The 24,337-nt window shown below is 37.1% G+C and overlaps 1 protein-coding gene across 1 annotated transcript; it reads left to right on the top strand.

The window, feature by feature from the left end:
* The first annotated feature begins 23,582 nt into the window (after positions 1-23,582).
* LOC126481832 (piggyBac transposable element-derived protein 4-like) lies at positions 23,583-24,137 on the top strand. Its single transcript, XM_050105792.1, has one exon. The coding sequence runs from the start codon at positions 23,583-23,585 to the stop codon at positions 24,135-24,137; it is 555 nt and encodes a 184-aa protein (XP_049961749.1).
* The last annotated feature ends 200 nt before the right edge of the window (positions 24,138-24,337 follow it).

The following is a 24,337-nucleotide window of genomic DNA, read 5'->3' as shown; positions in this document are numbered from 1 at the left end:
CAATGCACTACCTAATCCTGCCAGTGATCTCTGTCCATGCCACTTTCAGGATATCAGCTTCATCAGCCAATATATGACAGACATCCATTCTATCAAAGGTGCAGATAACATTGTAGCAGACTACATATCATGCATTCATACTATTACTAGTGTCTTTGACCTAGCAGAACTCATGCAACTACAAATTACTGATCTTGAGATGCTGTCACTAACTACAAACAATCCCATCTCCATGTGCATCTGACCATGATCTTTTCTTGGCATCATACAACTGATCCTTTGTGATACATTGACAAACACACTAAGGGCACTTGTTCCTCTTCTCCTTCAACATACCATCTATTCTTCACTACATGAACTAGCTCACTCGAACACCAGAGAGACAGTTCAGCTTGTCACTGAACGTTTTGCCTCGCCAAATATTAAGAAAGACTGCCATGAGTGGGCTCAGGCATGTGTGTCTTGTCAGTGTCTAAAGTTGTTTGGCATGCTCAGCCACCTCTTGGACACTTTGAAATCCTGAAGGGACATTTTAAACATGTACGTATTGACCTCATTGGCCGCCTGCCCCCCTCTAACAGCAAACGCTACATTCTGTTGGTCATTGTGGTCATTGATGGTACAACAAGGTGGGTAGAGGCAGTCCCATTGAATGATATCTTGGCAGATACTGCGGCTTAAGGATTTATTACCTGCTGACCTTCCCATTTTAGCTGCCCTTCACCCATCAACATGGGTCAGGGTCATCAGTTCAAATCTGTGCTCTTTGACCACCTGTGCATTCTATGTGGTGTCAAGCAATTCATATGACAGCTTATCACTCACAAAGTAATGAGTTAGTAGATCACTGGCAAAGAACACAGAAAGCAGCTTCAGTGTGTCACTCAGACTCTTGGTCTGACACACTTCCATGTGTTCTATTGGGCACATGCACAGCCTAGCTGCTGGAACTTTCAATGACTCTAATATTAGTGATGACAAGGTACTGCCCACTCTAATCAAACAAGTTCACTCTCACATCACACACACATACATACCATGACCCCAGGCACACACACACCCACAAGGTTTTCAATGCAAAGACCTAGCAACCTGTGACTTTATTATGTTACAAGATGGTACAGTTCATCTGGCCCTAGCTCACTGTATTCAGAGCCTCATCAGGTTCTCACTTGATCAAAAACTGCAGTATGATCATGCTAAATGGCAAACCATGAACAGTCTACCCACAATGGGTTAAACCAGTGTGTGTTCTTGGTGCCACATTTCTGACAACGAGGACTCAGAGCTCACCCCAAGTGCAACTGGGCAACTCAATTGCCGGTGAGTGTTCAGTAGCCATGCTCACAGTTCACTCCCTCACTCTTCATCAGGGCAGTGTTAGTGATAGTGTTCCTAGCAGCAACAGTGTTGTGTGTGATGAATCAGTTGTACCTTTCTTCTCAAAGCCAATACTTCTGCTGCCATGGCTATTTTCATTGTCAACATCTCTGCATATACCATCAAGGATATTTCCTTGCTATATCATAAAGACTGTTTGTTATTCATGCACCACCTCCCTCCCACAGAGACTCTGATTGTAGCATAATTTTCACCTGAGCTTTCCAATTACCTACTGACTTTGCAGACAGATCTCTTTGGGCTTCCATCAGTGAGGACAGTCTTTTTATAATTCACATCCAATGCAATCAGCCAAACCTCTCAAGCTATGCCTGTCCATTTCCTACTCTCCCGCATGGCTCGATCTCTACACCAACTGGCCTGGTTACAAGTTTATGTCATGTCTTCACTTCTGTCTACCTCAATCCACCTCCCTTTCTCTAACTGCTCCTGCCCTGTGCTCTGTAATCTGAGGAGGGGCTCTGTGGCAGATTAATGTATTGAGTAACATGAAACATTTGCACTAAGATCTTTGGCCCATAATGAGGTGTTGCACAGTCTCTTTGTTTACTGTGGAATTGTGCAGCTGACTTATTTAAATGTGTCACTTATAATAAAATGCTTTAGCATTATTCATTTAAAGAGGAATTCAGGATGATATTTATCTGCAAAACTCTCCCCCACCCACAACTGTATCCACAACAATGTGCTGTTTTGTTTGCTTATCAGTTTTAACAGAAAACCTGTATATCAGAAAAATGTATTTATGGTTTATCAGCTTATGATTAGAATAATACTATGCAATCTAATCATCTGAAACTTTGCAATGCTACCCATTCACAGATTAAAACTGTGCAAAATAAAATCATTAAAGCTACTATCCTCACAGATCTAGTGGCTGGAGAGGTCCCTGTCATACCTCATGTATGAGTGATTCCAACAGATTTAGCCATTTAGTTTAAGCAAAACAAGATTTTGTTTGTAATAACAGTAAAGAATGCTCAAATATGTTGAAACCAATTTATTATCAGAGTGTTTTAATCACAGCTAGTTGTACATGTTTTCACTAAATCTTATGACACAGTTCACCAAGAATGACATTAGTACCCAAAAACCAAAAAAGTGTTGTATATTCTCATGTTTTGTAGCTGTATTGTGTAAAAAAGTTTTTAAAAAGCTTATAAACAATAGAAGCCAAACCAAAAACAAAGGAGTTTTTTCAATACTTATTCCAAATGATTTATTGTAATTTCTAGTTCCACACCTTCAAAGTGGACAACAAGGAGCCAAAATTTGTGTCCTGACACAATTTTCATTGATGCTCTACCCCAGATTAGGGCACATCTCCAATTCCCATGCACATTTAGCAATTGTGAAGCATTGCACAGTTTTAAGTGTGTGATTTAACAACTATTAGCTAACATGATATAATGTCATAGTGACTGTGCCAATCCAATCACACATTATGGAATAAATATGTTGTGGAGTACAGTTTAGCATCTTTTCTACAAGGTTGTGTACAACTGATTTATCAAAAGGCAAAATCTGATGATGGTTAGCATTATTTTTTGTGGGATGATAACAATAATTGATATAGGTTTGTACAAGAGTATTTTGTGCTACCTGTATTTTGAATTTATTGAATGTTGGGTTTACACATTTGTTGAGGTGGTTAGCTTAACTTAGTATAAATAGTTTACCTCATGTCTTTAACTAAAGGCTTTAAGGCTGAGCGAGAGGTGTAAGTGGCTAATATTCCCTCTTTTTGGTGTAGTACTTGTATCTTACAGAGGTTGCTACTTTCATTGCTACTTTCTCAGTAGGCTTTCAAAAGCAAGTGCTAGGACCAATCTTAGGGCTTGTGCCCACCAGGAGGTAGCCCACATTCGATAATTCCACCACACAAACACTTCCCTTGCCCATAAACTTAAACCTGTTCTCACAGGATTGTCCATATGTAGCAATACTCAAGTGAAAGATGAAGTAATCAAACATTAGCATCAGAAAAGGAACTAATATCTCTGGATTCCAGTTTGGAGATGCTGAGTCACAGACAAGCACAGTGAAAAGACTGTTACAATATAAGCTCTCAGCCATGAAGGACTTTCTCGAAAATAGGTAACAGACACACAAACACACACACATGCAAACACATCTCACACACACACATGACTTAAGTCTCTGGCAGCTGAAGATGCACCGCAAACAACAGCAGCAGTACAAGATGGGAGTGGCAACTGGGTGGGGGTAAGGAGCAGCCTGGGGCAGAGAGAGTGAGGGATAGCAGGATGGGGGTTGGGAACACTGAAGTGCTGCTTTGGAGTGTGTAAGGATGAGATTGAGGGAGGGTAGAACAGCTAGGTGCAGTTGGGATGTTAGTCAGAGGGCCAGTGATTGGGGAGGGGGGGAGGGGGGAGGGGGGAGGGTGGGAGGGGGGGGGAGTCTTGTGTGAAATGAGGGAAGTAAAAATACATGGGTGTTGGTGGAATGAGGGCTGTGTAGTGCTGGAATGGGAACAGGGAAGGAGTTACATGGGCGAAGAAAATGATTAACAAAATTTAAAGCCAGTTACCACCTGCACAGTTCAGAAAAGCTGGTGTTGGTGGGGATCCATATGGCACCAGTTGTGAAACAGTCACTGAAATGAAGGATTTCATGTTGGGCAGTGTACTCAGTAACAGGGTGGTCCTCCTGTTTCTTGGCTACAGCTTATCGGTGGCCATTCATGAGGACAGACAGTGTGTTGGTTGTCATGGCCACATACAATGCAGCACAGTGATTGCACCTTAGCTTGTAGCTGTAGCTTGAAGCTGTGAAACCAGTCATGTAATCTGCAAGCTAAGCTGCAACCACTGTGCTGCTTTCCATATGGGCATGACAGCCAACAAGATGTCTGTCCGCATGAATGGCCACCAACAAACTGTGACCAAGGAACAAGTGGACCATCCTGTTGCTGAGCACACTGCCCAACACAACATTCTTCATTTCAATGACTGCTTTGCAGCCTGTGCCATATGGATACTTCCCACCATTACCAGTTTCTCTGAACTGCGCAGGTGGGAACTCTCCCTGCAATATATCCTACAATCTTGTAACCCTCCTGGCCTCAACCTATGTTAGTCATTTTTCTCACCCACGTAGCCCCTTCCCTGTTCCCATTCCAACATTACACAGCCCTCATTCCCCCAATGTACCGAGTCTTTTTACTTCCCTCCTTTTCAGCAACCCCCCGCCCACCCACCATTCTTACCAATTCCCCTGTTTAACCTCGTGACTGCTCATAGATGCCCTAGCCTTGCTCTAGCTCATTCTTGCACACTTCCCAACAGCACTTCACTGTCTCTGACCCCACTCTGCTATTCTTCCCCCACCCCGCCACAGCCTCCTCGTTACCCACACCTAGTTGCCACTCCCATCTTGCACTGGTGTTGTTGCTTGAAGTGTGGCTTCAGCTTCCAGAGGCTGCAGTCATGTGTGTGTAAGTTGTGTTTGCATGAATATGTGTTTGTGTGTCTGTTGTCTATTTTCGACAAAGATCTTGATGGCCAAAAACTTACTCTGTGACACTCTTTTTGTTGTGCCTACCTGCAATTCAGCATCTCCACTGTAAGGCGAGTAGCAACTTTCCTTTCATATTATTGTTACATTCCATCCTGGATTTTTCATTGTTGGGATTCCTGCTTGGAATGAATAATCAATGCAACAATATAAATAAGGTGAAAGACATAAAAAAATCTAGTAACTGAAAGGCAAACAATTTAAACATATATACTACTGAATATTCATTAACTAACATTATTTATTTATTCTGACATCATCATCTATGTGGGAGAGTGTGTGATGTAACATCTCAGTCTGGCAGAGTGATGTGTATACCTACATCTAATTATCTAGTGAATATTGGTCATGATTGTTAAACAATATGGTAATGTAGGGGTCAGAAATGGGGTGTTGTTTGCAGGTTTTTTGTCATCTATTTTGCAAGTGACAGGTATATAGGTGGGTCTGAATGCCTTCAATGTGAGAGACCAATAACAGAATTACCATGAGATGCACTACTTTGGTGAGTTTTGTGTAATCTCCATTAATCAATGTCTGGGTGACATCGTGACAGATCAGAAGACATAAAAAGAACTACCAAAAATGTCATTAGTCTGATGTGTCATATCAATCTGTACATACAAGTATTGCTCCCTGTGACTAATGGTTATAATACTGTACATGGGATACAAAATAAGGACTTATTCAAAGAAGAAGACCTTGTCATCATTTCTAGAAAATCGTGAAGTAGTTAAAATGGTTCATACTTCTGCACAAGCACAACTGCAATGGTAACAAAGTACTTTGACCAGGCACTGTACAAGAAGGAAGTTCAATTACAATTACAGCAGTTCAGAGTTTCCATTTAACAATAAATCTGAATCTAAACACACATATGGTTCAAGGGGGACTTTGCAATGGTAGTTATAGGAATTTATGAAGTTTGTAACATGCTGATTAGATTAGATAAGATTAGATTAGATTACATTAATACTAGTTCCATGGATCATGAACATGATGTTTCGTAATGATGTGGAACGAGTCAAATTTTCCAATAAATGACATAATTAAGTTAATTTAACAACATACTTAAGTTAATATAACAAGTTTTTTATTTTTTGTGTTTTTTTTAATTTTTTAATTTTTTTATTTATTTATTTATTTTTTCTTAATTTATATCTAAAAATTCCTCTATGGAGTAGAAGGAGTTGTCATTCAGAAATTCTTTTAATTTCTTCTTAAATACTTGTTGGTTATCTGCCAGACTTTTGATACTATTTGTTAAGTGACCAAAGACTTTAGTGGCAGTATAATTCACCCCTTTCTGTGCCAAAGTTAGATTTAATCTTGAATAGTGAAGATCATCCTTTCTCCTCGTATTGTAGTTATGCACACTGCTATTGCTTTTGAATTGGGTTTGGTTGTTAATAACAAATTTCATAAGAGAGTATATATAATGAGAAGCTACTGTGAGTATCCCTAGATCTTTAAATAAATGTCTGCAGGATGATCTTGGGTGGACTACAGCTATTATTCTGATTACACGCTTTTTGTGCAATAAATACTTTATTCCTCAGTGATGAATTACCCCAAAATATGATACCATATGAAAGCAATGAGTGAAAATAGGCGTAGTAAGCTAATTTACTAAGATGTTTGTCACCAAAATTTGCAATGACCCTTATTGCATAAGTAGCTGAACTCAAACGTTTCAGCAGATCATCAATGCGTTTCTTCCAATTTAATCTCTCATCAATGGACACACCCAAAAATTTGGAATATTCTACCTTAGCTATATGCTTCTGATTGAGGTCTATATTTATTAATGGCGTCATACCATTCACTGTACGGAACTGTATGTACTGTGTCTTATCAAAATTCAGTGAGAGTCCATTTACAAGGAACCACTTAGTAATTTTCTGAAAGACAATATTGACAATTTCATCAGTTAATTCTTGTTTGTCAGGTGTGATTACTATACTTGTATCATCAGCAAAGAGAACTAACTTGGCCTCTTCATGAATATAGAATGGCAAGTCATTATAGTATACTAAGAACAACAGGACCCAAGACTGACCCTTGTGGAACCCCATCATTGATAGTTCCCCAGTTTGAGGAATGTGCTGATCTTTGCATATTATGAGAACTGCTTATTTCAACTTTCTGCACTTGTCCAGTAAGGTACGAATTGAACCATTTGTGCACTGTCCCACTCATGCCACAATATTTGAGCTTGTCTAGCAGAATTTCATGATTTACACAATCAAAAGCCTTTGAGAGATCACAAAAAATCCCAATGGGAGGTGTTCGGTTATTCAGATCATTCAAAATTTGACTGGTGAAAGCATATATGGCATTTTCTGTTGAAAAACCTTTCTGGAAACCAAACTGACATTTTGTTAGTACTTCATTTTTACAGATATGTGAAGCTACTCTTGAATACATTACTTTCTCAAAAATTTTGGATAAAGCTGTTAGAAGGGAGATTGGACGGTAATTGTTGACATCAGATCTATCCCCCTTTTTATGCAAAGGTATAACAATATCATATTTCAGTCTAACAGGGAAAATGCCCTATTCCAGAGAGCTATTACACAGGTGGCTGAGAATCTTACTTATCTGTTGAGAACAAGCTTTTAGTATTTTGCTGGAAATGCCATCAATTCCATGTGAGTTTTTGCTTTTAAGCAAGTTTATTATTTTCCTAATTTCAGAGGGAGAAGTGGATGAGATTTCAATTGTATCAAATTCCATAGGTATGGCCTCTTCCATTAACAGCCTAGCATCTTCTAATGAACACCTGGATGCTACTATATCCACAACATTTAGAAATTGATTATCAAAAATATTTTCAACTTCTGACTTTTTGTTCATAAAGTTTTCATTCAATTTGATGGTAATGCTGTCTTCCTGTGCTCTTCGTTGACCTGTTTCTCTTTTAATAATATTCCAAATAATATGAGTTAATAGTGAACTAAAAAAACTACAACTTCATAGCAACATTTGATTTGTCTAGTTTACCATAATACATTAAGGCAATCTGTTCTTCATTTTTAAACAGAATCATTAAATACTTCTCTCTTTGCTGCATTTCATGTAACAGCAACATCAACAATCAACACATATATGTCAGGGACTGGCTATTTCTGGCAACTGTGGAAAAATAGCCCAAGAAGCAAATGTTGCCTGATATTTCCTCAAGCTGAATTTATTCACTCCAGCAATTGTGAACTACTTGCCTTCTATTTCTGGAAGTAACAAAAGTGCACAAGGGCCTTATAATTAAACTAAGAAAAATTTGGCTTTGCTTCAAAAATAAAGAAACCTATCACATAATTTGACACAGTTGTGAGGAAAATCATACTGTACAAGCACATGTAAACATTCATGTCATGTTCTGCTTTCACTTGTAACAAAACAAAATGGTATAACATTTAAAAGAAAACTACAATTCTGTATATACCAAAGAATACAATACTAGCAATCAAAGTGTGTGTGTGTGTGTGTGTGTGTGTGTGTGTGTGTGTGTGTGTGTGTGTCTGTGTGTGTGTGTGTGTGTGTGCGTGTGTGTGTCTGAATTCCTAAAGGACCCAACTGCTGAGGTCATCAGTAGCAAGCCAAGTTCACATAAAGTTACTTGAATGCAACAGCTTGAATTGGAACATTGTTGGGTTAATGTATTGATAAGAATAAGTCAACTTAAGATGAGTTATGATCAATTAAGATGACTTATAACTAATTTACAAAGATAGTGTGCTAGATTAAATGTCTATAAATCAATTATTATGTGAGCATGTCAACATTGTGGTCAACAGAAACACTTTTTTTTTTCTTTTTTTTGGGGGGGAAGATTTCAAGATGGGAAGTCAAATTAAAGAAATTAGATCATTTTTACATCAGTTTTACAACAAACTTTTTGCAGTTGTTAAGTATTTTTGTGACAAAAACTGACAAGCTATGTAATGATTTAAGTAATCACAGTGGCCTTAGGTGGGAGAATCAAAATGTCAAAAACAATTTGGGTGAAAAATTGGAAATTAAATGTGATCTCAGTAACAGTATAGAGCAAAGAAGTGATATAAGTAATTTGTTAAGGGGTAAACTTGATATTATGAAGAATGAAGTAAAAAATTTGAGAAATGAGATATAAAACATTAGTAATCACGTCACAGAACTAAAAAAGGAACTTATAGTGGAACCAAAGTACCAACAATTGGATGCATGGTTCAGCCTTGTTGAAAATAATAGTGTAAATGTAGAGTTAGATCAGAAACATTTAACTGAAAATATTTGTACTGTAAAAAATGAAATTTTGTAAGAGGAAACTGAAAACATAGTTTTAAATGTAGATATATTGGCAGTAGTGGATGCTTGTCAACCAAGTGTCAAGTATTCCACAAACGAAATTGTTTGTACTAATGTTGTAGCCATAATTCCTACAAACGTGAACAAAAACAAAAGTAAAAACGGTGAAAAGAAGTTAAAATATAATAAAATTTAAATAAAAAGGAAATACTTAAACAAAAGTGAGGTAATAACAAAAATATACATAAAATCTTGTTTTGAAAGAGGATAGTGTAGTACTTGCATACTTAAATGAGACTGATTGTAAAATGAAATCTTACTTCAAATGTGTGAAATCTTAAATCAAATGTATGTTGCAGTGAAAGTGATTATTGATTAAAAGACTGAGAAAGGTAAAAATGTCACAATGTGAATCTAAAAGTGTGATGGATTTTTGGCATGTAAAACTTAATAGTAAGTATGCATTGCACAGTGTGGAGTCAAAACGTATTCCAAGCAAATTTTATATATTTTTTTAATGTTTATGCATAATATCATGCATATGCTTTCAAATAAATTTGTGTTAGTGGTAGAAGCATATGATTTCGAAAATGATGATGATTCATGTACTCCACCATAGACTTCAATGACTCCAGGAGAGTACACCACTCATTTCTATACTACGTGTCTGGTGCATGCAGAGCCCTAAGGTGAAGTGTGTCTCACAAAAAAATATTCTATAAATCTTTCAAAGTATCTTCTACTAATATGGTGTCTCTCTTCCTTGGGAATTAGGTGTACATATAGTAAGACTTTTCAGGTATTGTTAGACAGCAGTATTAATGAGAAGTTTATTTATTTGTCCCAAAGTCATTTATGTTTTTGATTTGAATATTGTATCCAGTTGGTTTAAACAGAGATATTTTGTAACATAGTTACATTAAACGCGTTTTACACTACTCTGAAAATATAAATTTGCATTTATGCTTGTATACTGAAGAAATTTTCTTGCAATTTTAGCTGTTTTTGAGGGGACCTTTTCCTTTCCATTTGATGACCTTAGACATACCTCTGTGCTGTGTGGTTTTCATAGATTTTACATAAATGTTTAGAACAGAATAGAATAGAATAGAATAGAATATTTTTATTAGCGTCTCAGTATTTTTTCATACAACTGGCTTCGTCAAAGTTTACAGAGGTTTATAGCTACAGAAAGGGGAGAAAAGGAACTAAAGACCTTTTCTTCAGCATTATGTAAAACAATGTGTTATGCAGTAATTAAATACATACATAAGAAAAGAATCACAGTAAATAACTAGCTTATATAATATCAAAACATTTTCTTCATAACTTAGGTAAAGCATATATTTTGATAATTAGTTTCTAAGAATTCTTCAGTTGCATAGAATTCGTTGTTTTTTAGACAGGTTAGCTTTGTATTCTTATATTTATCTAGTGGTACTGTACAAGCTGAGCATGGTTACTTATTGAAAAATTTTATGCTTAAGTACTTATAGTTATTATGGACTACAGCAAGTCTTGAGGAAGACAAGTCCAGCAGGTGACTGTTTCTTGTACTATGTGCATGCACATCACATCTCATGTTCAATTTTTTTCAGATTTTCTCTGGCATATATTAAACAGTTATATATGTACATGCTTGGCGCTGTCATTACCCCAAGAGATTTAAAATAATTTCTGCAGGACTCTCTGGGTGTTAACCATTCCATGCACCTGATTGCTTTCTTCCGCCATCTGAAAATACATTCAGCCCCTGGGGAGCTAACCCAAAGCAATATTCGATATTGCAGTTGGGAATGAAAAAAAGCATAGTATGAGTGGAGTAGCAATTGCTTGCTCACACTGTTTCTTAATTTATACAATAAGAAAAGTACTCGTGCTAGTTTACTACATAGTAAATTGGTGTGTCCTTCCCATGAGAGCTTTTGGTCTATGATTAGTCCAAGTAATTTCACTGTTTTGTTTTCATTTTTAGTTGCTTTGAGATTAAATATTATTTCTTCTGTTTTTGTTTGATTTATGCACAGATGGCTAGCCTGACACCAGAAATTATCATTTGCATCATTTCTCTATTTTTGTCCAGTACACTCTGTAAGTTCTCTCCTGTACTTATTAATGTCATATTGTCAGCATATAGTATGTTCTTACATGGTATGTAATTCGAGAAGTCGTTAACATAGACAATGAACATAAAAGGACCAAGAACAGAGCCTTGGGGTATTCCTCTTTCTATAGGGAGTATTTCTGACCTCTGCTTATTTGCATATACAAGTTGTAACCTATTGCTTAGATAAGAGTTGAATAGATGGAGTGTATCGTCTTCAGTGCCATAGTATTTAAACTTTTTGATGAGTATGTCATGTGACACCGAGTCAAATGCTTTACTTAGGTCAATAAGTGTTCCAGACATTGATACCTTTTTTTCATACCCTTCATAAACATTGCTCACCAAAGCTTCTACTGCTTTTGCAGTTGATAGGTGTGATCTGAAGCCAAATTGTTGTTCATTTAAAATTTTGTTGGTTTCAAAATACTTGTATATCTGCTTATGCACACAATTTTCTACTAACTTGGATATGATTGGTACTATTGAAATGAGTCTGTAGTTATTTGGGAGGCTTCTCTCGCCTTTTTTATACACAAGCAATGTAACTGTGAGCTTAAGACAGTTGTGGAATATTCCCTTATCAAGTACTCTGTTTGATAGTGAGAGAAGTGGCATTTCAATTTCTTTTACTATACATTTAATGATGAGATTACTGAGTCCATAATAATCTTCTGTTTTCGAATTACTTAATTTGTTTATTGACTTATGAATATCATTAAATGTGATTCGGGTCCAAGTGAACTTCTCACTGCTTGTCCGTTTTGCACAAGTGAGCAATGCTTCTGCATCAGAGGCAGAATTGATGGGTGGGGTGGTGACACTATTTACAAAATATTCATTGAGAATATTGCAGTCAATAGGGATACTCGTTTCTTTATTGGTATTATTAATTTCCCTTTTAATGACAGTCCAGGCAGATTTACATTTATTTTTAGAATTTAAAATATATTCTTCATTTGCACAGCACTTAGCATTTTTTTATTTCTAATCTATAAAGGCTTCTCATTTGGGGAACTTTTGTATAAAATTTGTTACTGAAAAGGCATGAAGTCAACCTTGATGCTTTACTATTCTCATTTTTCAAGACCTGTAGTCAGCATTTGGGTACAGTTATTGTAATGAAAATAGTAGTAAAGATTTGATATGAGGAAAGATTACCGGGATGAAAATTTCAGCCTTTACTAAGTCTTGTTTATTATATGAAGTGCATTTAAATGTGAAGAGGCTTAAAGTGAGGAGACTGTTTGTCAAAACACATTTATAATCTTTAAAGCTGTAACAGGTAAGAACTGTGTTTTATATGACCCACTTTTTTGTGAACTGGATTAATGTTTAAAATATGTTACAGACATGGTTTTATTGTTTTTAAAAGTATTAAACATGTGCTGGATGTACATGATTTAAACCCTGATAGACTATGATCAAAACATTTTGTATTGTAGGGATGGTAGGTTTTGTATTTATGTTGAAAAATGAGAAATTGTCTATGAGTATTATGATGATATGATTTTTAAGTTTATAAGGGCTGAGGTGATGATTTTCAGGGATATTCTTCATGATTTGACAAGATATTGATGAGACATAGGTCACAGTGTAGTATTTTGGAGGTGACGAATGTGTTGAGGCTGTTTTATGTTAGGGAACTTTACTCTGTACTATTTACTCTGTGCTGTTGTGTATGATAATTAATTGTGTCATGCAGTATATATTTGTACCTGGAAATAAGATTAAGGGTTGATCTGTGTTTATACTGAATCTTGCACAATATTAAGAAATACACTAACTACACCTGATGAGTTTATGATGAAAAATGTCTTGAGATGATGGGAGTAGTAAAACAGTTAACTTTATAAAGTGTTAGTAGGAAAGTAATGATTTTGACTAATATTTTGTCAGATCTGAGTATTTCAAGGACCAAATCCAAACCATTTAAAGAAGAACATGTTGAAGGAGGAATTGTGAGGTTGTTCAAATTGTAATTAGTTGTTTAGTTCCATGTACCATGGACCATTTTGCACAGTAGGTCACAATGCTGTGGAATGTGTCATCTTAAATTCACATCACAAATTAATTTGTACATATGGTTACATTCTGAATATTTCTAAGCTATCTTCCAAAAAGAAAAATGATACACAGGTGTTGTGAGTTCGCAAGTCCTACCCACCACCTTTTACACAATGCAGTAATAGAAATTGTTTTATGAATAGACAGATTTATCATAAAGAAACATTGTCATTTTATTTTCAGATTTTCCTTTGCTGTCTGTAAGATACTTTATATCACTGGGTAAGTGACCAAATATTTCTGTTGCAGCATTGCGCACTCTTTTTGTACTAAGGACAACCTCAATGTGGAGTAATGAATGTAATGTTTCATTCTGTCATTGTCAGTATGTACATAATTGTTCATTTTGAAGTACAGTGGATTATATATAACACATTTCATTAAGAGACAATTATATTGTGAACCAGTAGCCAGATTGCCTAACTCCTTAAACAGATGTTACAAGACTATCATAGCTGAGCACCACACATCATTCGTACAGCATGTTTTTAGCAGTGAAAACTTTCACTGTTAAAGGTGATTTAGCCAAGAATATTATTCATAGACTTTATTGAATGAAAATATGCAAAATATGCCACCTTACTGATTTACCTTCCCCCAATATTTGCCGTGATTCTAAGTGCAAATATGGCTGAATTACATTGTTTTAGGAGTTCCAAAAAGTGTTTTTTCCAATGTACATTTCTGTCAATATACACACCTAAGAACTTTGAAGTTTGTCCACCCAATTCATTATTTCCTCATTTATCATTGGTGTAGTATCCCTAGATGTGTAGAACTGAATATGTTAAAAATTTTGTTTAATAGTTCATTTATTTCTGTATGTATGCTTTGACTGACTACAATACTAGTATCATCTGCAAAAAGAATTAATTCTGCTTATTGTATATTAGATTTAAGATCATTTACATGTATGGGGAACAATAGCGGCCCTAAGAATGAGCCTTGGGAAACCCCATACATGATGTCTCCCCAGCCAGAATTATGTCCCTAGACTATATTTGTTAAACTACTAAATACATTCTTTTGCTTTGATGTGACATTATCCATTGGTTGGTTATATCATAAATCCCACAGAACTTTAATTTATCTAGAAAATACAGTGATTCTCATAGTAAAATGCCTTAGACAGGTCGGACAAAACACCAACTAGTGCCATTTTATTATTAAATGCTTGTAAGAACTGGTGAGTTAAAATGTAAATGGCAAACTGTGATTTGCTCAGGAAATTACTGTTGCTTTGCTGAGTTACTAGTCTATCATATACCTCTTTCTCAAAAAGTTTGGAAGAAGATGTCAGCAGCGAACCATGTTGGCACTTATTGACATCTCTCTTATCATCAGTCTTCAAAAAGAGTTGAACAATGGTATACTTCAGTCTCTGGATAAATGCTGTGAGTTAGTGATACATTACATATTTTGGATAAGACAAGGCCTATTACATGGGAACAAATCTTTCACACTCTACTGGAAACACCACCGAAAACAGAAGGGCTTTTATTTTTGAGAGAATGTGCAACTTTCTTAATTTCATAAGGAGAAGTTGATCATATGACTGAATTTTATGAGATATTTTTGAATGTACTACTGTGAGTTTTCTCTTGAACTGTTTGTCCCAGTGCTTTCCACTATATTTAAGGCGTTTTTATTAAATACATTAGCTACCTGTGACTGATCATGTACTGCCTTTCCATTCAGTTCAGTAGTGATGGTCCCCATTCTGTGGTTGGTTGTCCTGTGTCTTGTATCATTACATTCCATATGTTGGAATTACTGATTTCTGGCATTATGTGCAAGTTCCTTGATTTTTTGATAACATTCCTCTCTAATTTTCTAGCTTGCAACTACTGCAGGATTCCTACTTGTTCTTGCCAAAAGATACATTTTTCTTTTCCCTTCAAAAGATACTTAAATCCCTCTAGTCATCCATGGTCTTTTACATGGCTGTTTAGTGTCCTTTCTGGTTAGCTTATGCAAAATGCTACTGTCAAATATAGCTTGAATTTATCATTGAACAGATTAAATTTTATGTTAGCATTTGGTTCATTATAAATTTCATCCCAGGTCATCTCCTGTAAACTATTCTTAAAAACATTTGTCCTGAAGTCATCAATTACTCAATGGATTTCCACTGGGGCATATCCATACTACTGGACACAATGTTATTTATCCTAACTAACTGTGCTTCATGATCAGAGAGAGCATATGTTGACAAGAAAACTTTTTTTTTCTTACTTTGAGATTCATCAAGGGAAACATTATCAGTTAGGGTCCTTCTGTCTTTATCCACCTGTGTAAGATTCGCAGATCATTTTTCGTATCAAAGGAAGACAAAAGGGATAAAAATTTAAAGTAAGACAAAACTCAGAGTAATATATGATATGTCAAAAAGTTCTGACAAGACTGCAATAAAAGGAGGGCTTATCAATAGTGGTACAAGTCCATTTTTGTTCATTCTGAGATACAGAGTCTTAAAGTTAAATGAGCGCTGAAAAATCTGCAGTTGAGATACCAGAAATATTCAAGTATATATAAACTACTGGCCATTAAAATTGCTACATCACGAAGATGACGTGCTACAGACATCAAATTTAACCGACAGGAAGAAGATGGTGTGATACACAAATGATTAGCTTTTCAGAGTATTCACACAAGGTTGGCACTGGTGGTGACACCTACAACGTGCTGACATGAGGAAAGCTGCCAACCGATTTCTCATGTATAAACAGCAGTTGACCGGCATTGCCTGGTAAACCATTGTTGTGATGCCTCATGTAAGGAGGAAAAATGTATACCATCATGTTTCCGACTTTGATAAAGGTTGTATTGTAGCCTACTGCAATTGTGGTTTATCATACCACAACATTGCTGATCGCGTTGGTCGAGACCCAATGACTGTTAACAGAATATGGAATCAGTGGGTTCAGGAGGGTAATATGGAATGCCCAATGGCCTCGTATCACTAGCAGTCGAGATGAAAGGCATCTTATCCACATGGCTGTAATGGATCATGCAGCCACGTCTCAATCCCTGAGTCAACGGATGGGGACGTTTGCAAGAGAACAACCATCTGCACGAACAGTTCGACGACGTTTGCAGCAGCATGGACTATCAGCTTGGAGGCCTTGGCTGCGGTTACCCTTGATGCTGCATCACAGACAGGATCACCTGTGATGGTGTACTCAACGATGGACCTGGGTGCACGAATGGCGAAACGTTACTTTTTCGGATGAATCCAGGTTCTGTTTACAGCATCATGATGGTCGCATCCGTGTTTGGAAAAATCACGGTGAACGCACATTCGAAGCATGTATTCGTCATCACCATACTGGCGTACCACCTGGCATGATGGTATGGGGTGCCATTGGTTACACGTCTCGATCACCTCTTGTTCGCATTGACGGCACTTTGAACAGTGGACATTAAATTTCAGATGTGTTACGACACGTGGCTCTACCCATCATTCAATCCCTGAAAATCCCCTACATTTCAGTAGGATAATGCATGACCACATGATGCAGGTCCTGTACGGGCCTTTCTGGATACAGGAAATGTTCGACTGCTGCCCTGGCCAGCACATTCTCCAGATCTCTCACCAATTGAAAACATCTGGGTGGCCGAGCAACTGGCTTGTCACAATATGCCAGTCACTACTCTTGATGAATTGTGGTATCGTGTTGAAGCTGCATGGGCAACTGTACCTGTACATGCCATCCAAGCTCTGTTTGACTCAATGTCCAGACGTATCAAGGCCACTGTTACGGCCAGAGGTGGTTGTTCTGGGTACTGATTTCTCAGGATCTATGCACCCAAATTGTGTGAAACTGTAATCACATGTCAGTTCTAGTATAATATATTTGTCCAATGAATACCCATTTATCATCTGCAATTCTTCATGGTATAGCAGTTTTAATGGCCAGTAGTGTACGTGCGGTGACAACTCGTTTCCATATCAACAGCCCAAGGCATTTACTTCACCTCATCACTCACACTTAATCAGTGAGGACTGCAGCCATATATCCAACATGCAGTGACAAGGTAAGTTCCTTGCCACTTTTATGATGATGTTGAGCACAGAAAATTTGTGTTCTATGAAGTATTAGCATTTTTAGTTTAACACGAGCCCACCCATGTATGTAACACACACACTTAACACTTTGGAGCCAGGTTTCATATGTTTTTGTGCTTTGTTTCGGAGCATCTTTCATACAGTTCCATTACATAAAGTTTCTGTAGTATCCTCTCCACACACTATATGCATAACAGAAAGAAAAATACAAATACAATTTTAAAATACACTTATCCTATTCATCTGCTGACATGCCATTATTGTCGCTTATATACATTACAGTCTGTAACATATCCTCTCCCCTTATTATACATAGTGTCATTGTTTGTCATTTTGTTTTTATTTTTGTTACGTTATTTGATTCCAATTATATGAGTACACATTTTATTCTCATTTGGTTATACATTCTGCATATAACATTCATGCAATAATTGATTCTGTTTTCATTTGTAGCAAAAATTGACATTCATTCTTTTCAATTCACAATGATTTCTTGTTGGAGCACATTTGTCAATTCAAAAGAATCAAAGAAGTAAACAACAGTCACTGCAATAGAAACTACGCACTGCTCAGGTAACTACGCATGGCCTCGCCTCTCTAGCATTCTCCAGGAAGGATCTATACATGGAAAGGCATTTATGTGCTCAGTTACATATTGTTAATGGACTTAACTGTGATTCCAAGGACAAAATAGTTTGCTTTTTATAAACACAACTCAAATTTGATAATACCAATCTTGTCAAATACTCATTCAGTGCTTAAAAGTACAGCTCAATATTTACTTGTTACATTCATTGTACAAAGGATAATAATTTCATGTGCTGAAGTATACAGAGTTGTATCATAAATACTATATGTTATGTATAATGAGCATAAAACATTGTTTACATAAGTATCAAACGTGCAAAAAAATTTCGATGTAATTCAGGTGTTTGACAATTTCACGGGTAGTCGACACTCACAGTAGTTAGGTTCTGACCCCTTGATAATTTGGTAGTGCTCAACCTTATTTCAGCATCAGGACATGTGACATAATGCAATTGTTTTCTTCTTCACATACACTATCACATCCACACATATCATAAACTTAAAACTATATTTAGTTGTGGTGTGGTGCTTTCTTGTGTTTATATGGTACCTAATATATATGTTTCTTCACTTTAGGATGTGTTGATGCATCATTTCCTGGAAGTAAAAACTTAATAATAACTTAAAACTTAATCTTCATGGATAAATGTATAGTGGCTTGATGGCTACTAATACCTTTCTCATATATTCACCCATGTATTCATTCACTTCAGTGTGTAGTCATGCTATCACAAACTTATTTAATGTCATGCATGCATTTCTACTTACCTTATAAATCTGAAAGATAAATTGTATTAGACACATGGTGTGAGCACTTATTCAGTTTTCCACTTATACTGTACTAACTTGTTTACGTGCATCTAGACTTTTCTCATCCATCAAGTGTAACTAGAGTGCTGGCAGGTCGATAGACACACAAACAAACACAAACATACACATGAAATTCAAGCTTTTGCAACAAACTGTTGCCTCATCAGGAAAGAGGGAAGGAGAGGGAAAGATGAAAGGATGTGGGTTTTAAGGGAGAGGGTAAGGAGTCATTCCAATCCCGGGAGCGGAAAGACTTACCTTAGGGGGAAAGAAGGGGTATACACTCGCACACATACACATATCCATCTGCACATACACAGACACAAGCAGACATTTATTATGTGGGAAAAATATATCTAAAAACAAAGATGATGCGACTTACCAAACGAAAGTGCTGGCTCATTACCTTAGCCAGCTTCATCCTGACCCACAACTTCTTCACTTTCGAAGGCCAGACATACCAACAATTAAAGGGAACAGTCATGGGTACCAGGATGGTCCCCTTTTACGCCAACCTATTCATGGGTCGCTTAGAGGAAGCCTTCTGGTTTACCCAGGCCTGCCAACCCAAAGTTTGGTACAGATTTATTCATGACATCTTCATGATCTGGACTCACAGTGAAGAAGAACTCCAGAATTTCCTCTCAAACCTCAACTCCTTTAGTTCCATCAGATGACATCTTCATGATCTGAACTCACAGTGAAGAAGAACTCCAGAATTTCCTCTCCAACCTCAACTCCTTTGGTTCCATCAGATTCACCTGGTCCTACTCCAAATCCCATGCCACTTTCCTTGATGTTGACCTCCACCTGTCCAATGGCCAGCTTCACATGTCTGTCCACATCAAACCCACCAACAAGCGACAGTACCTCCATTATGACAGCTGCCACCCATTCCACATCAAACGGTCCCTTCCCTACAGCCTAGGTCTTCGTGGCAAACGAATCTGCTCCAGTCCGGAATCCGTGAGCCATTACACCAACAAACTGAAAACAGCTTTCGCATCCCACAACTACCCTCCTGACCTGGTACAGAAGCAAATAACCAGAGTCACTTCCTCATCTCCTCAAACCCAGAACCTCTCACAGAAAAACCCCAAAAGTGTCCCACTTGTGACAGGACACTTTCCGGGACTGGATTAGACTCTGAATGTGGCTCTCCAGCAGGGATACGACTTCCTCAAATCCTGCCCCGAAATGAGATCCATCCTTCCTTCATGAAATCCTCCCCATTCCACCAAGAGTGTCTTTTCGCCGTCCACCTAACCTTCATAACCTCTTAGTTCACCACTATGAAATCCCCAAACCACCTTCCCTACCCTCTGGCTCCTACCCTTGTAACCACCCCCAGTGTAAAACCAGTCCCATGCATCCTCCCACCACCACCTACTCCAGTCCTGTAACCTGGAAGGTGTACATGATTAAAGGCAGAGCCATGTGTGAAAGCACCCACATGATTTGCCAACTGATCTGCCTATACTGTAAAGATTTCTATGTGGGAATGACCAGCAACCAACTGTCCATTCACATGAATGGACATAGGCAGACAGTGTTTGTTGGTAATGAGGATCACCATGTGGCTAAACATGCCTTGGTGCACAGCCAGCACATCTTGGCACAGTGTTACGCCGTCCGGGTTATCTGGATACTTCCCACTAACACCAACCTGTCAGAACTTCGGAGATGGGAACTTGCCCTTCAGTATATCTTCTCTTCTTGTTATCTGCCAGGCCTCAATCTCCGCTAATTTCAATTTGCTGCCGCTCATACCTCATCTGTCTTTCAACAACATCTTTGCCTCTGTACTTCTGCCTTGACTGACATCTCTGCCCAAACACTTTGCCTTTACAAATGTCTGCTTGTGTCTGTGTATGTGCGGATGGATATGTGTGTGTGTGCGAGTGTATACCTGTTCTTTTTTCCCCCTAAGGTAAGTCTATCCACTCCCGGGACTGGAATGACTCCTTACACTCTCCCTTAAAACCCACATCCTTTCGTCTTTCCCTCTCCTTCCCTCTTTCCTGATGAAGCAACCGTTTGTTGCGAAAGCTTGAATTTTGTATGTATGTTTGTGCTTGTTTGTGTTTCTATCGACCTGCCAGCAGTTTCGTTTGGTAAGTCGCATCATCTTTGTTTTTTTATTATATACATAATGTCCCTGTTTTTTCAATAGGCTTTACAAATGCTAGTGTGGGCTGTAGCTCATAAAATTTGTTTGTTTTTGTCTCACCAACACTCCCAGTTGTGCCTGTCCGGCATGCAAGCACTTGCAGTTTGTTGACTAGCTTGCTCCCCAGTGTCCATGAGCTGTGTTGCTCTGATTCCCCTTGCATTGTTGTTGCTTGTGATTGCATTGCATGCTACTGTGCATTTCAGAAGTTCGTTTGTTTGTTTACATCACTGCTACGTGCAAGGTGAAACATTGTATTTAGAGTATCATCATCTCTAAACACATAAATGTAACATTTTTCTTTGTTAAAACCAGTCATCTTATCATTTACACATTTGAAATATAAGAAAAAAAATACAAACAAAAATTTTCCTTAAGAACTAACAACTTAAATTCTTGATTGTGACTTTCCAGCATCCTAAATCTAATATTATTATACATATATACGACTTATAGGGTAAACAGTCCTTCAATATAAAAACATTCTCAAGTTTTTGTGTGGGTAAAGGCCTTTTTCTTTACCCTGTTTGTAGATACCAATCTGTATGCTCCAGAGAAAGGGGTTTTAGTAATTATGTATGGTCTGGTGTATAGTAGTTGCCACTTACATTTCAGTTCTCCAATTTTTCTGGATATGTGTTGTTTTCTAAGCAACACCTGTTGTTCTATATAAAACTGTGTTGTACATTTCAGGTTTCTGTTATAAATTCCTTTATATATTTAGCCCAGGTTTCAAGGTTGATTACTGTTTGTCTCTTTGTCCATGGTTTAGGGTATGAAATAAACGAAAGGTTTTGTGAGGATATATTTCCATTTTGTACACAAAATCCGTAATAATACTTGGTCCTTTTTCAAATACGTGTACATAAGCAACTATCAGTTCTGTAAGTTCTGCCTGCTGTTCTTGAGACAAGCACTCCTGCTGCTGCTGACTCATTGTTGTTGTATGTGTTGACAAATGTGAATATCGGATTTAACATTTGAATCTCAAAGTTGTGAGTAACTTTAGTTTTACATCTAACCATACTTCCCCTAATTAGATCTCTTGTAAATAATTGGTTATTTATGGTAAAATGACATTAGCCCTTGGCTATATCAATTTGTACTTGGTATGTCCTAAATGTATCCACACTGATTAACGCTTTCAGACCCTGTGGTTACAATTGTGTACATTAATTTTCACGACATCTTAACTGCAATAGAAATATTTTTCCTCAATTGGGAGTTGATGTACACATTTGTGAATGTTCATTATTTTCACCGTGCACAAGTGCTGTCATCTGTTGCGCAGTGCTATAAACATATCAACAGATTAAAGTAGCAGTGCAGAGCAGTTTGTGACCTTGAAAGTATCTGGTAGTCTTTGGTGAGCTATAACCCACAGTATAGTTGAGTACCAGTATTGTTGTTTTGCATGAACATTGCAGAATGTTCGGTTTATTTATTACAACAATCAATATTTCAAAATCATTTGTTTTAGTCAACAAAAAGAAGTGATGTTTTTCTGTGTGCACAATTGTAGCCATGAGGTCTTATGTTTCCTTCACATGAAGTGCTTGTTGGAACAGTTTCTTTTTATCCTGATGATTGTATGAGTTTTGGCTGGGATTTATTCAAAATATATGAAGTATGTTGTATTACTAGGTATTGTTATGAGTAACAGTTAGGAAAAGAGACATAGCATTGAAGCTACAGTCAATGACAATATCGTTAGGTGTACTGTAAATTATTATTTTAGGGAAATACCACTACTGATATTATTATTTGTGAATATTTCAGTTCTGTTCATCATGTTGAAGAAGCAGTATTTCAACACTTAGCGAGATGCAAATGCCATTTTAGAGATACTGCTGAATGGAGACGTGTTAGATTTTGATTTATCATCAGATGAAGAATCGGTTCCTGATGTAGAATCCTACTGCACTTCAAGAGAGAAGGAAGTGAGAGTGGGGACTGACAAAATAAACAGGGGAGAAACCAACGATGAGTCAACTGCAAGTAATGAAAGTGGTGTGTGCAGTGACAATGACAACAACGATAGTGATATTCAAGACCGTGATCCACTTACCAACAATGAGCTCAGTGATGTAAAATACATTTTGTCAGAAAAAAGGACATCAAGTGGCGTCATCGTCATCTCTCTATACTAAATTCATATTACGAATGGGAAAAATGTATTGAAGAGCAGGAAATACTTTCTCCTTCAACTTATTTCAGCAAGTACATTACCAATGATCTGTTCAGTAATACGGCTGATATGACAAAGCTATATGCCTTGCAGAATGGAACAATTAGCAATTTCAAACAAACTACAACAGTGGAATTCCAAATCTTGTTTGGGCTTCATATAATTATGGGAACTCTAAAATTTCCTAGAGAATGTATTGGGTCACAACATTGAAAAAGTCATTATTCTTGGACAGTATGTCCAGAAATAGATTCTTCAAACTCAGAATGAATTTACATCTTGTTAACAACATGGCTATACCAGCAGACAAAAAAGACAAGTTCTATAAAGTTCGGCCTATATATACTGCCATCTGTAACAGATGTCTGGATTTATCTGTGGAGGAGAGCTTGCTGTTGATGAGGCAATGATCCCATTCACAGGGAAGCTGTCCGTAAAACAGTATATGAAGGGAAAGCTTTCTCTGTGGGGTATCAAAATGTACATGTTATGTGGTAAGAGTGCACAAGCCTATGATTTTATTCTTTATCAGGGAGCATCGACTGAATTTCAGACATCTTTGTTGAAGGAATTTGGCCGAGCTCCAACAGTAGTTTTACAATTATCTCAGAAAATAAAAAATCAAATTGGACATAAGATATATTTTGACAATTTCTTTTCTTCATACAAGCTTTTCCAAGCACTGAATCAAGAAAAAATTTGTGCTGCTGGAACTGTCAGAGTTAATCATTTTGCAAGTCCTCGTCTAATACCAGATAAGGAGGCAATGAAGAAGGAAAGAGGATTTTCAGAAGAAATTTGTAGTGCAGATGACATAACACTGGTAAAATGGGTTGACAACAAAACAGTTGTTTTAGGCACTAATTTTATTGGAAAAAGAGAAATTGACAAAGTTGAGCGCTGGGGCAAAAAATAAAAGTAAATATATTACTATCGATTGACCAGAGATTGTAAAATGCTAACCCAATGCCATGGGCGGAGTTGATCTTTTTGATCAATTAATGTCGTACTACAGATTTTTTATAAAGTCAAAGAAATGGCCACTCAGAGCTATTTTCCATGCTGTAGATTTTGCTGTGGTACAGAGCTGGCTTGAATACAGGCAAAATGCCAATG

Source organism: Schistocerca serialis, chromosome 5, assembly GCF_023864345.2.
Source record: "Schistocerca serialis cubense isolate TAMUIC-IGC-003099 chromosome 5, iqSchSeri2.2, whole genome shotgun sequence".
NCBI lineage: Eukaryota > Metazoa > Arthropoda > Insecta > Orthoptera > Acrididae > Schistocerca > Schistocerca serialis.
Note: the sequence above shows the minus strand (reverse complement) of the source record. Positions and strands in the feature narration are given on the sequence as shown.

Excerpts from the sequence above, each read along its gene's own strand:
- LOC126481832 (XM_050105792.1), top strand. The coding sequence starts at position 23,583 with ATGTCTGGATTTATCTGTGGAGGAGAGCTTGCTGTTGATGAGGCAATG.